A 14921-nucleotide genomic window follows, 5' to 3' on the forward strand; every position below is an offset into this window, starting at 1 on the left:
TGATTATGGTGTTTTGCTTTTAGCTTAGCATGAAGACTGTTAACAGTGGAAAGCAGCTAGCCTGGCACAAAATCCAAATGACAAGTTTAGGTGGTTTTAGGGGGAGTTATGTGCTAAGCTAAACGGCTGCTTGCAGTAACAGCTAGCGTCATATTCAATGTACAGATACGTGAGAGGTATCAATCTTCTCATCTACAGTTACTCTTTAATGAGCGAGTGAATAAGCATATTTATGTACGGAAATGTAAAAAAATAACAAATAACTTCGAATTGCAAGCACAGAAGTTGAGTAAATGTGCTTACTTTGTCCCACCGCTGCAAACTATGTTGTGTATGTGAGTGAGAAAGGCTGTAGTGACAGTTTAATGCGCTACCTTTTGGGCACAGCCCGTCACACTTGGCACACTTCCTGATTCCTCCCTCGTCCATCTCGTACGTGTTACCTGTGCATGTCCGCACGCACGCTCCATGATCAGTCACAACATAGTTATCTGGAACGATTGCAAAATACAAGCCGTTTACCCCATAATCCTGTAATATTCAACATTTACAGGTTGAATATTACAAAGCATGTGAGCGCAAAAGAAACCCAAAGCAACATCAAAACCAAACGTGCTTTTAAACATTAATAACCCATATGAGTTAAACTGCAAGTATGACTGTAGGTACATAACATTTCTGCAGGCCATACAGTACAGATACAGGGACAGACCTGTGGAAGTTAAACTGAGAAAGAACAGTGTTGCATTAACACGCCCTGAAACTCAATCATTTTCCTTCTGCGTTTATACAGTTTATAATTAAACTGGGACAAACTGTAATGTCTAACAACCCTGAAGGACAACCTGGGCACTTGTTCAGCATACCACAATGTGGAAAAGCTCATAAACATGCATAATGTGTTTCATATTGGCCGGTGAAGCCTACTAGTTTCATTTTATTTATCTTGACTGTCAAGACAACAGCTACAACTGTGCATGCTTTAAGTTCAGTAATTAATATATCAGTGTCTAGGAAGATGAAACGTTTAATGACTCGAATTGAGCGAAGGTTTCTCTGTTTGGAGCCGTTCTTACGTGGGCAGCTCTTGACACAGGTGGCCCCGAAGTTGTACTTTCCATGTGGGTTGGGTACCAGCTGGTGTAGGTTGGGGTCGTACCGCATGAGGCCCGGGCAGGAGTCTTTACACACCCCGTCGTCCTGGAAGTCCCGACAGGCCTGCAACACAAACAGCAGTCATGTAGTACACTGGGACCATAACAGAGCCCCACGCTAATGATAACACTGCATTCCTCCATCACAGCCTTGGCTTAATCCTCAGAGCTGCACAGAGAGGGAGAGCAGACTGACGCTCGAGGCGCTGCCAAGCGAAAGATTTAATCAACACGTATACGCAACATTCAGCATGGGTACCGGAACCAATAACAATACTCCTGATCATAAAATAAGATGGTGCTGAATGAAGGCTTTGTTTTGTCGGATGCTTCTCATCCAGATTTAAAGGCACAAGTATGCCTGTGTGTTTTGTGGTTGAAGCTTGTCTCCTCCCCAGCTCCTTGATCATATCATTCCTCTTGTCCCCCACGTGAAGGTGTCTTTCTCTCACCAGACAGTCGGTGGGTCGAGGTCCTGTGCAGCCTGCAGCGCAGTGCTCATTACAGCAGTCGCTGGGTGAAGGTCCTTTGCATCTCTTCGAGCACTGCTGTGCACAGTTCAGCTTAGTAACTGGAAATAAGATCAGGACAGTCAGTGGAAATGACCTGTAGCAAGTTTGATTCTGAGGCCATATTGACGTTGTGAATCGGAGCATTCTGCATGCTCATATCATGGCTGGCGCACTCCAGGCACTCATTTGTGCCCGCTGCCATCAGACCACAGACAATGCCAATCACTTTGACCTGCCAGCTTCGGCCCTCTATTTATCTGTACACATTTCTATCTTCTGCTGTTGCAACACCTGAATTTGCCCTCTCTGGATCAATAAAGGCTTATCTTATCATACTACAAACGCAATGAGAGACCCAGTCTTTCTTAGTAGTCGAGTACGGCAAACTGTTTTCAGCGTTTCACCACACCATACAGACGGATATTCTGTTCACTAACAATAATATATGAATTAAAAACAGATTTCGCCTTTAATATAGCAATATTAAAGGTGAGCTTTAATTTAATTTAATGTTTTTGGGGTTTTTTTGCCATGATAACATTAAATCACAGGATGACAACTCACAGGTCTGACAGTTTTCAGGACCGGGTCCCCAGCACGAACCATTGAAGCAGCTGGAGTGGCATTTTTGACCTGTAAAAGCAGAAACAAACAGGGTGAAATGTGTGCTCGACGCACTTTAACGATGCACGGAGGAGCTGGTACAGTGCATGATTTTGCAGTTGCTTACAACGTGGATTCCTGTTGGCCACTGGGAGTTCCATGGCGGGTTTGCTGTCAGCGTTGACGATATCATACCACTGTATTGTTTCCACATTGCATAGCTGCTGGTTCCCAAACTTTACGCCTCCTTTAAGAATTTCTGCAAAAGAAAACTGACATGTGAATTCAGGGGAAAAACACAATCAATTTTACGACACATAACACTGATTTTGTGAGAAATGGCGAAGGCTTGTAAAGAAAAAATGTAAAGATGCACGGACCTGTCAGGCTGGTCAGAAGAAGCTCAGTGGTGGCGTGGCCTATACTTTTGTTGTAATTGGCAAGCACAGCGAGAGCGAACTTCCTTTTATAGAGCGAATGGCCGCGAATGATGCGCAGGTTCTCCAGAGGAATCCTGGGCACCGTGTTGAGCGCGATCAGGACATAACCACCCACTTCTTCGATAGACTGCAGAGGAAAAGACAGAGAAAGCTGTGCTGTAACGTGAATGTGCAAAAGAATAAAAACTTACGACATTTTGGTGGTCCACCATAATGGTGGTATAACAAAATCTCAGAAACTCAGAACGTAAGCGAGGAGTAAGCAGACTTGGAGTCAAACTGAGAATATAAAAGCGAGGTGGACAACAATAAAAAGTGATGAATTCATGGCCCCCTCCTCCCTAGTGGAAATTACACCCTTGGAGCTACTACATGATGTCTGCTGGCTGCATGTAATTCTGTGTTTGCAAGCTTGTACGCGAGTGTGTGTGGTCCGGCATGACATCTGCCCAGTGTTCACAACCTTTTCTTTGGAGCTGGAGTTCAAGCAAAGCTACAAAGCTACGCCATAAACACGCTGAATCGTCTGTCACTATGGACTCTCCGCTGATTTTAATTATCTGCACTGAAGCGATAAGAGCAGCAAAGAGACTGAGAAGATCCCGGTTAGATTGTCTGGCGAGGTTCAGACCACCAAAGTGAAGACTGAAAAAAAGAACAACAGATAACAGGAGCCTTCTCCCATCTGTTACATGCATGTTTAACCTCCACTGCTAACAGATTGCAGCCTTTACCCTGAGGAAGGACAGGTCACGGTGCTCCTCCATGTAGGTGATCTCCAGGTTCTCCAGGATCACAGTGCAGTTGCTGTAGGTCTTCACCAAGCTCTTATAGTGGTCCTCGTTGGATCCCAGAAGGCTAAACTGATTGTTGAGGCCTTGGCATACTGCAGGGAAAGGCAAAATAAGACAAGAAAAGAAAAGGGAATTTGTGAGATTTATTTGAATGTTACTTAAAACACAAGATGCAAACTGGCTGTAAATCATCTACAATGTCACAAAAGCATTCATCCAAAGCCCACAGTGCTATCAGTCAGAAACATTCATTGCTTATGTAACACACTGGCTCAATTTATGCCTTTCTCTCTCTGTGTGTGTCTCTGTTTGTGAATTTGATCTGGACAGTCATAACTTGGCCAGCTTTCATGTGAGAACACACGATCTGGGTTGCATCTACAATAGGAATCAAATCTCAGCAACGAAGCGAATTCTGGCTCATGAGTCAAAGTGAGCTGGCTGTATTTACACTGGCAAAGGCCTGAATCTTTCCGCTGCTATGCAGGCTAGTTAAAACAACCACCGCGACCAGCGTCTCCAGGCCCATTGTGTCATTTCAGAGAAAAGATCTGGTGTGTCACAGATTCCATGAGATTTGCGAGTTCATTTCTTGGGGGGAACTTTAGCTCTCTAAATCTCATAATTAATAACCATCTCAATGACTTCTGCCTAGTTTAAGCATATCTGATTTTAGGGCAAGTTCTTGACATGACTAAATAACAACTAAGGGCTTAAATCAAATGCTGATCCATGCAGTTTCTCGAGTTTTAAGTTGCAACAACAACAAAGCTATTGCTAGAGAGATTCACAGGGCTACAATTATGGGCTGGTGTTATGCAATAAATAGTTCGGATAAGGACGGCAGCATCACCGATAAGTGCAGAAGACACAAGAGGATCTTTTTCTAGTGAATGCAGTTTTAAAGGAAGACTGCATGACTTAAGAAAGCAGGCCGTCTTCCTCTGAGCCGGTCAGACAGGTTCTGACTGGCACTGAGGAGAGTCAGCTGTGTTTCACACTGTGGCAGCCCTCCGACACACAGCCGGGTCTGCGGGCAAAAGCTCTGCATGCACACATGACGAGCGTGTAATTGTTTTTTCTCTTTAAAGTCTTAATTTATGGACGAAGTTAAGTAAGAGGTTCAGAAAAAAACAAAGATTCTTCCCAGTTTATTAGAATTTATGGTGCTGGTGTAATGCCTCTTGGGTAACATTCCACAACGTGTCTGCTCTTGACTGCAAAGGAAGCCAAAACACTCACTCCAAATTCAGACACACCTCACGATACTGCACATGACAGTTAACATAACTGCACAGAGGCATTTCTGATTTGCCTGTTCGAAGGAAAAAAACACAATATCGTCTTTCAGCTCAGTCAAACTAGTGGCTGAAGCCAATAGTTTTGTCCTTTGTCCTCATCCACTGTGCTTTTTACACGTTGTTGTCTTGATTTCACACAAACCAACAGCAGTCGGGCAGCCAATCAGTGAGAATTAGGCACAAACAGCTGTCTCCCACCCTCCCTCTTCCACCTCCTCATTAGTTTGTCCCTGAGGGATCTCGCCGACATGAACCCTGCAGTCCAGCCGCCTAACGCCCAGGCAACAGAGGCAGACTGGCAAAAGCAAGCTGACCGTTTTAATTAGAGGAGCCATGTGAGATGTAATTAGGCCCCTAATTATTACTCAGACTGAGAAACCAAACTGTAATAAACAAAAAGGTTGTCATGACTGTGCAGCTGTGAATATGAATCAATCTGATTTGAACATCTCGAGTGACAGTTCGCTAATAGCTGATTATGGCTAATTAGTGTGTTGTTCTAGCACAGACAGTACATAGACGCACTCCCAGCTGCAAACATACAGACTGCTTCCTGTCTGAATGTTTCGTGTGGTTAATATTTATGATGAGCAGTAAATGCTGTATGGAGCAGGTGACTGAAGGCTCAATAAACTTCCTGCACCGGAGGCTCAGACTTGTGCGGCGCACAAGGGAGAAAAAACCTGTTGATTGCTCAAGCAAGCGGCAGTATAGCCACTGCAAACACTCTGCTCTGTCCAGTTGTTGATTTCAAAAGTGCGCTGCAGGTGGTGAATGAGCTGATATTCCACGACCATAAAATGACTTCCTCGTCAGGCTGCAACACATGAGAAAGAAAAAGAGGTCACGCTGTGGCTAGATAGAAGTTATAACTCGAAGACGGCCTCATAGTTCAAGCTGTACTTTTATTTTCCTTTAATGACGCAGCCTCCTACAAATTAAAAGGACTTTTACAGTAACTGAGTTGGACGTGTCATAAAAGGTTGTGCAACTTGCAAACAGCCTTTCTGCTCAGAGATACAGTTAGTGTGACAGCGCTGCACAGATTGGTAACTACTGGGAACCCTGCTGTTCCATGGCAGGTGATTCACCGCTTACTGTCTGCGAGGGTGGGGCCTGCAGTGACGTAACTGATACTGTGACAAAGACAAATTACCGATTGCTTCACTTCCTCCAGCTGTACCGTCGTACACAAAATGTCCAGGAGGTAACTCTAGGTGCATGGAGTGGTAGATCTGGTTTACATGTAGTATTGCGTGCACGAATGTGTGTGTGTATGCGTGGATGTGGGTGTGTGTATTGGCAATGGAGTGTAACTGTGATGAGTACAAAAAAATTCCCTGGATTGCACGGCGCTGATCAGCAGGCAGCCAGAACGAGACAAAAGACTTGATAAACCTGATCATTAGTCATGTAAGCTTGTTGAAATGTGTGGCCACATATCACACTTTTGATGTTTACTTGGGGACTGGCGTTGGAATTCAAGGGTGTGTGGTAGATATTTGTTTCTCGAGGCTACGGGATCTGTGCGACAAAAGAAAAATAAAAAGCCAGCGCTTATTATGTGAGATAATTAGCTCATTGTTCAGGTCCACGCTAGATATACGATCAAATAACTAAACAAACAAAGTAAATTCACATGCTACTGTTACAGAGGCTGCGGGTCAGATCTGTGATTTCCCTGTTTTTCTCTGCGAGAGCTGGAAGTAGAGAAATAATTGCTCGATTTCTGGCATGCAACGTTTACTAATGCTTGTTTGTTGAACTGTGTATGCACAAGTGCAAAATCACAGGAAAATCTTAGAAAATACTCACATCCAATTAGTGCTGTCAACGAATATTCTAGATACAAATATATAATTGAATTGTAAAAAAAAACTAACTGGCACAGCTAACGCGGCTGATCGTCAGGCTGCTGCGCTGAATGCATGACAGACAAGACTCCCACAAACACTTTCTGTTATCTGGTAACCATTTTTTAAGGGGAGAATCTGTTGAGAGTTCGATGCGGAAATATTCCGTCTCTAAACACCGTTTTCGCTGCTTCTCTGATGTCGCCCTCTCTCTCTCTCTCGCTCCTCTTCAGATTCCTTGAATTCAGAGTTTATTTCAGACCAAACCAGAGTTGGTGCTGATTGTTGGAACACTGAAAGACAAACCAGGAAGGTTCTGGTGAGTTGTGTTTGTTTCTGTCGAGGTTGAATGAACTGTGTTTTCCGATGATAAAATGTTTCTGGAAATGGAGTCTGGTGGCTTTGACGAGGGCGAAAAAGTGTCTGTTTCTGGTTAAACAAAAATGATCTTACTCTTTAACAAAAAAGGTCTATCTCTGTAAGGATCCTTCCCATAATGTTTGTAAGACACTAAGAATAACAATTTGAGCGCGTCAGTGGCAGAAACAAACACCTTTGGTGGACGTACACTGACTGATTACATTTTGTGGCTGCCTGCTGCCGCGCTCTTGTTAAATAGTGGAAAATCTTCAAAAAATAGTTGGTCACTTGGACACAAAAACATGAGAAAATAGGACGCATAAACAGAAAACATTTTACTGGAATTTCTTCCCTTTTGTCCGGAACATTGAGATCTTTCAGGTCACGTGGACCAATTGGAAACTCTGCACACAACGTCACTTTCACTGATTGAAAGGGAAATGTAGGTCAAGCAAGTAGTGTTTCTCCTGTTGTATTGGTTTGCCTTCTTACAGACATAATGCACAAAAAAAGATACTGGCATGTTTCGAACCTCTGTGTTTTTTAGAAGGAACAATGGAAGTCATTTTGGGCCAGTTTTAGCATAAAGACAGGAAACGGGGGGACACAGCTAGCCAGCCTCTGTTGGCCACATACCCCCTGTAAAACAGTGAACTGACATCTTTACTCTTATATTGCTTGCATTAAACAAGTTTTGGAGGTGCTGGTAGGCAGATTTTATCACCGTTGGACAGAGCCCAGCTAGCAGTTTCCCCCTGTTTCAGTCTTTATGCTAAGCTAACTGGCCACAACCTTATATGTAATGTAGAGAAATGAGAGTGGTGACGCTGTGTAAGAACGTGAATAAGGATTTTTCCCAAACGTCTAGAGCTCTCAAAAGCTAGCATTTACTGAAGGGTATTTTCACTGGATTACATATATGCATCAGGTTATTAAGTCCAGCCTCCTTTTATATATCAGCAGTGTTGGCTCTTTAAAGTTTAAAGCTGAAAAACCTACTTGACAGAGGAAAGGGGAACAAGTGAAGCAGGGTATAAAACCAAAGTCAGGGCAGACGAAATTTACAAACATCTGAGACACATTAACCAAACATGGTAAGATCAAATGTGCAACGTTAAGTACCAAAACCAACCAAAGCAGAAGGGGTAAAGTCTGCTAGAAATTCACATTTGGAGGTCTTATTTAAATGTTTGGACGAAACTCGGTCATGAGAGGAGACACTGAACGTCCACAAATGCAAACCAAACCCCTCGAACCGATCTAATGGTTTCCTTTTCTACTATACATTTAAATGATCATGCTTTCCACCTTCCTACAGACAACAGAAATGGCCCTGCCGCGTCCTCTTCCTCTCATTCAATACCTGCAATTCAATTAAGCTGTGTCCAGAGTCTGATAATTACATTATGTGAAAACTTACACATAATTAATGGGAAGCAGCAATGCTAACTGACATGACTTGTTCATTTCTCTCTCCGAGTCAACAGCATTACCGTAAGGCATCTTATGTAACTCAATCTGTAGTGTTTCCCTGCTGATAACAAAATCGATGCCAAGATTAATTAACTTATTTAGAGGTAAATTATGGCTCACCCGCTCATACGTCTCTGCAGATGCATGGGAAGCAGAGTGCCGATAAGAGGGGGGAAAAAAAAAAAAAATGCAGTTTCTGCCTCAGTTTAAAGTCGGGGCTCACTTTGGGTTTCCACATTTCCAGACCTTCAGATTTCAGGGGAAGCATAAATCTCTCAAACCCCACTATCAGTGACTGAAGGGGAAAAAAAGCCAACTTCTTGATTCTCTCTGTGCGTTCAGCTCATACATCTCCTCTTATATTTTCTTTTGGCTCGGAGAGAAATGTCATATAAAGGCTGAACCAGCAGCACAATCACAAACGTGTGCATAAGGTGCACTGGATTTGTATAAACATACTGTGTAGTTTGACAGAAAAAATCCTGATATCCTGCCCTGTGTACAGGGGAAACATAATCTTCCTTTGCGTGGGAGATGCACGAATCCCTTAGGGAAAACATCTTGGGGCCTCAGAAAAGAAAAAAGGGGCCAGTGAGGATGAGAGGATAACCCCCCCCCCCCCCCCACACACACACACACACACACTTTCCCTTCCGATCCCCAGTGAATGTAACAACACAAGTCCCTTTGACATCTCAGGAAGTTGATCTTTGCACAGGGTCGGTTCCAGACGCTGCCCTGTGATGCTGAAGCAGATGGTAGCTGATTGTCGTCTCCAGCGGAGGAGGATGTACAGTATGCACGTAACGTAATGTGCTACTAGAGCACAAATGGACAGGAAGTGCGAGCAAAGAGGAAACTGAGACGAAGCGCTTTGTGGTCTAGCTAACCGGGATGTAGATGTGGGACGTAGCAGCCGGCTGTGCGGGTCAAACTGTGGAGAACGGGGTGTGAAGCCTCACACTTGATGCATGAACATGGCTGACCTTTCCCTGAGGGCTAACAAAGGGGACAAAAACACTGAGAGCAGGCCAGCTGTAGAGCACAAGCAAACGAATCATGCCACTGAATACGTCACGTCCTCTAAACAGTTCAACTACGGTGACTCTGCTCGCTGAGTTTGAGCGCAGTCAGAGAAGTTTAGTCTGTTAAAAGCTCGACAAAGTGACCAAATAAAGACCAAAAAGGCAAATGTTTACTCTCCGCTGCTGGAGAGCGCTCTCTACCAGTCAGTGAGACACTCCAGATACCTGCGGCTGGGCCCATCATAATGTTTACTCTCCACCTCAGCGTGAGGAAACCGTGAATTTAGGTTCTGCACAAACACAGGAATACAGTATGTATACTCACACTCCTGCATACTGTGATCAGCATTTCTGAGACTTTCAGGCACATAAATTAGTCCACTATAATGGCTCACTTCAAAACCAGAACCATTTAGACCCTTCTAAGCAAAGCAAGTCTTAAATCTTTAAGTTTAACTTAATATAGAGCTTAAAGATACAATAGATGCAACCAGATACAATGGAGTTTTAATGTGATTTTACTTGTGCTGCTAGCAGCAATAAAAAATGACAAAATTGCACAGAAACAGTGTCCATGTTTCTCTGGATAATCAGCAGTTTTCATAAGAACAAATTATTCAGGAAGAAGAAAGTAATTCCACTGAAAACCAAGGGATTATTCATGCTAACAGAGACTTTTTTATGAACTTTTTTTATTAACTAAAACTGTTTGCTTACCACCAGGGGTAAGTGAGCAAATCTGTTTATTATTTATTTTTATAATTTCAGTGAGCCAACCCTTTAATTTAGAAAAATATTCATTTCGTTACAGACTCACAAGAGGAGAGATCTTTCATCGCCTTCATGCTGGTTACTGTTTGAGCTACTGCTGTGAATAATCAGCACACTGCACATTTATCTCAATAGTCAATGATGCATTCATTAGCCAACAGCGATATACAGGACAAAAGAGATAAATAAACCATAAATGATAGAAGAGGCATTGGAAAATGCATAAATTACTGAGCACCGAGTTGATTTATTGGAGCCAGTTAAACACAGCTGCACTTGTATTACCCTCCAGCTGTGGCCACTATTCGAGGGGCCCAACATGATGGCCCAAATAATCAAGCAATACAAATCATTAGTCAGAAAATTCTCCCGTATGCCCTGTTGGTAAGTCCATTAGTCCTCCATAAAGGCACCAAACAATCCCACTTCTGTTACCCAAAACTCACACAACCTCCATTAGCCCCAGCCCCATTTAAATTCCAATAATGCACCCACCATTCTCCTGAAACGTTTCAACATTCAACCCACTTCCTCTATAACGTCCAGACATTCTCCCTATTGAAGCCCATTCCAGCCAAGACAACCCCCCTCCGCCCCACCTCCCCTCTTTCTTTTTTTTTTCTCTTTCTCCTTCCCTGTTAAAACCATACTCCTCTTCAATCCCACAGGAAGCACAAGAGGAAGACTGGAGAGGGAGTGGGCGGCAAACGCACTGCTGCTAACTCACTGCTCAACCCCCCCCCCCCTCCCAAGCCTCTGCCGACAGTCACTGAGCAATGCCTGGAAAAGAGGAGCGGAGGAAGAGAGTCAGAGAAGAGAGAAAGAAAAACAACAACCACAAGCGAAGAAACCCACACATTTCACACATCATTCCAGCAGGAGAAAGCAGCTGTGACTCGGGAATCCCCTGTTGGTTTCAGCATTCCCAGTGCAGAGCAGCGGGCCCAGGTTGGAGCACATCAACAGGGAGGACAGATAACTCTCACTCACTGGACTCCTCACTTCATCTAAACAAAGGAGATAGACACTCTTTGAGGCAGCATTTCTACTTAAGGGTTTCTTATTTTTAGCCCGATTGCTGACAGGCTCATTTCTGTGTAGGTCTGACCGCTGTTTCGCAGCGTTGCCTGCCAACAACTCTGTTACTGCCTTAGTCATGTCTCTAGCAACTCAAGCCCCGCTGGAGTCTTCACAGAGAGAGACCCCATAAAAGGAATATTCTACAAAAAAGCCCTGGGGTTTGCGTTAGTAATCTTTACTCTGTTGCTCAGCCCTTACTCACCATTTCAAACCTCTGCTTTACACATCAGCAGGGCCTTAAATCCACTGATGAGTAGTTTCTTCCTCATCCACGCTGGCTGAGGGCACGAGTCAGGGACAAATGCAGCTCGGGGATTTAGTTTGTACAACCGAGGAGCTCTCATAATTTTCAACACTGCGAAAGGGTATTTTGTTACATGTTGCGTTGTACTCACCAAAAGCATGACCAATTTAATTTGCACAGGAAAGCTCGGAGGAATTTAACTACGTCTTCCTGGTGACACATCAAACTGAAATGTCTGAAATGCAACTGGGGGGCCACTGCCAAGTACTTGGGGCCCCAGAGTGCGCGGTTATAATCTTTAGAGTATTTTCAAAACAACTCTATGTCCACTGAAATAGTGTGAACAACAACTGACATGGTGAAAATGGTGCTAGTTTTTCATCAAACACCTCTCCCACCAGCCCACGGCTCAGATTTCATCCATTGTTAACGTGCGGGGCGCTATCCTGTTCCCGACAAAAAAAGCACATCACACATGGTTAACAAAGCTCCGAAACAATGCGCTAGCTTGTTTAAGATGATTATGACTGAGGAGGGCGGTTGTTTCAAGGCCGCCCCCTCACTGCAGAGACACAGAGGGGCTTTTGCACAACCTAAGGCCTGGCTGCTTTGCATCAGTCATCAAAGGCATCAGACTTGGCAGGCTAGACCTTTTTCTTGCTATCAGCTACACTGCTGAACACAAGGACCCTGGCTCACAATCACTGTGTATGAGAGACACTCTACGAACTCTCATGACTACTTCAAAAAGTGGACAACCGGCGTGTGAGCCAGGGTATAAAGCATTTCCAACATAATCGTTATTCAGTGTCCAACCCAGAGAGAAAAAGAGAAATACAGTCTTCTTTCTTCTTATTACAGACAGAAAAAATAACCAACTTTAATAGAATAACTACCTTAACACTGGGGTGAGACGTTTTGGTTGATATTACAAATGCGCAACCATTACAAACGTGCAGAGAGTCGATTCATCAATTAGTCGCCAACTACTTTGATAATCGATTAACTGGTTCATTCGTTTTTTTTAAAGCTAAGTTGTCAAACATTTGTTGGGTCCAATTTCCTAATTGTCAGGGTTTGCTGCTTTTCCTTGTCATTTATGAAAATAAATGAAGAGTCTTCGGGTTTTGGACTGATGGTCGGACCAAAGAAGCAATTCAAACATGTAACTTTGGGCTCTGGCAAATTGTGAAGAGCATTTTTCACAATTCTTTTAGACTTTCTACAGACTAAATGATTCATCAGAAATAATCAGCAGATTAATTAGGAAACAGGAGTTGGCAAAAAAAAACTCATCACAAGGTCTGTTTGGAAGCTGTTCTGGAGCTTTCAATCATATCACACACATTCCTCTCCTTGTGATGAGAGCGTCTTGTCAACTACTGTTTCCAAGGTTAAGAGTAAACCTTTAAGCCAAAAAGAGAAAAGTTTTAAAGTTCTTGAAAAATGGAAATTTGGGCGACTTAATTTCCTGAGAGAGATTGTGTGATACAGTTAAAAGCTACTAATTGAACCTTGTGGTGATGATAGTTTTGTCAACTCCTGCTTCCACGGTCACAAATAAACTTTAACTTTTATGCCGACATCGAGATCCTTAAAGTTCTCAAAAAATGGAAATGGGAACATCTACCATTACATTATGACTGGGCAAACTGAATGAAGATTGTGTGCAGCAATCAAAAGCTCCAGAACAGCTCCTAAACGGACGTCATGGGGAGACTGTGTAGTCAGTTCCAAGCAGCTCAACAGATGTAATGATGCTTCCAGCTCCAAATCCTGGATCTAATTTCGGATGTTTTTCAATTGACCAACAGGTGCCAAGCATTTATAACCCAGGATAAATCTTGGGCAGTTCAGATCACTTAATTTCCTGGAGGCATGAGGCATAAAAAGTGTCCAAAAGGCTGCCTTACCAAGCCAGAATTATAATAATAAGAAAAGGAAAAGACAATTTCCTCTGACTAACATGCATATTTCAAATACCTTCCTCCTCTTTGACTGTTTAAAGAAATAAAGTTCAGCGGGTTGTTTACATGTCCTTTGACCCAAAAACCCAATTAGATTTTGAGTATCTGAACCTCTTGGTAATCTTACGGATGCCTGATTATTGAAATAATTCCCGGATAAAAACTGAACAAGTGGATTCATATTAAAAAAAAAAAAAAAATCTCAGACTGCCTTCTAATCAGATCAGGAAGAAGTTGCTGTTGTAGTGGATATACCGCAGGTCCAGAGGGCTAATCCTTCCTGCCTGGCACAAAGCCAACTATGCACTCCAGGGTATTTCTACCAGGGAACCCACTCTCCAGCTATAGTAGCTACACAGCTATCAAGCTGGAGTGGTGTGTTATGAAAATGAAAGGAGAGCAGTTGATATTGATCAATTATCAGTGGTGCTTTAAGTGTCGTGGGAGTGTAATATGATGCAGGGCATGGGAATAAACTCACAATATATGGCCTTCACAATGGTTTATTGGGCAATCTTGCAGGAGGGTCAGTTCCACCTTTTTATGGATGGAAACATTGCAAGTGAAGCAAACAGAATTCTTTCTTTTTTTTCAGGCCTCTGGCTTCAATTATGAAAACATGTGGTAATGAAGATGTTGTGCTCACAGTCCCACCAGGAAATTAATTCCGAGCTCAACGAAGCATTGGTATTGTTGAAACTTACTAAGCAATTAGGAAAGGTACTACAGAAGGCGTGTTGTGTTTAGAGCACATTATGTTTTAGTGCTCCGGGAGTTAAACAAATCACAGATCAACTCTGTAGCCTCGCCTCGCATCCACTACAATATTATGAACAATGCTGTCATCTCATACATAAAAGCCTGGGATGAAATACGTTTTACGATGCACATGAAATCCCTGAGAGGTGATGTTGGTTTTTAAAGCACCGGATCCATGGTGAGATAGGGGCAACAATACACTGCCAGACGTGCAATCATCATTGTTGTCATAATTCAGACAGAGCTATGTCATGAGGAGGGACATCTGTTGTTTGCTTGCCAGATTTATGCTTCACTGGTCTATGAGGAGATTACTCATTAGTGTCCTTTTGTTGAGGAGTTATTGTAGTTTTGGAAACAAACCTTTACCATACAAAAAATACCCAATCAAACACTAGCGGGATGGCTGTAGAGATTAGGTTGGTTGGTTGGTGGCCCACACAGTTGTCCAGAGAGAAATATCTCAGCAACTATTGAATGGATTGCAACAGAATCTGTTGCAGACATCCATGGTGGCTGGAAGATGAATCAGGTCAAAGTTGTCACTGGTACATTAAAATATTTCAACATCTACTGGTTGGATTG

General features: G+C 43.1%; 1 protein-coding gene across 1 annotated transcript in view; it reads right to left on the reverse strand.

Annotated features, from left to right (window-relative positions):
* Positions 1 to 14921, reverse strand: part of egfra (epidermal growth factor receptor a (erythroblastic leukemia viral (v-erb-b) oncogene homolog, avian)) — a 40487-nt gene that overhangs the window by 16600 nt on the left and 8966 nt on the right. The window contains exons 2-8 of the mRNA XM_076745213.1: positions 3444 to 3595; positions 2650 to 2836; positions 2397 to 2528; positions 2231 to 2299; positions 1607 to 1725; positions 1077 to 1218; positions 375 to 491 (exon numbers count right to left, since the gene is read on the reverse strand). Of these exons, the coding sequence (XP_076601328.1) occupies positions 375 to 491; positions 1077 to 1218; positions 1607 to 1725; positions 2231 to 2299; positions 2397 to 2528; positions 2650 to 2836; positions 3444 to 3595 (918 nt within the window). The remainder of the gene's footprint in view (positions 1 to 374; positions 492 to 1076; positions 1219 to 1606; positions 1726 to 2230; positions 2300 to 2396; positions 2529 to 2649; positions 2837 to 3443; positions 3596 to 14921) is intronic.

Source organism: Chaetodon auriga, chromosome 12 (genome assembly GCF_051107435.1).
Source record: "Chaetodon auriga isolate fChaAug3 chromosome 12, fChaAug3.hap1, whole genome shotgun sequence".
NCBI lineage: Eukaryota > Metazoa > Chordata > Actinopteri > Chaetodontiformes > Chaetodontidae > Chaetodon > Chaetodon auriga.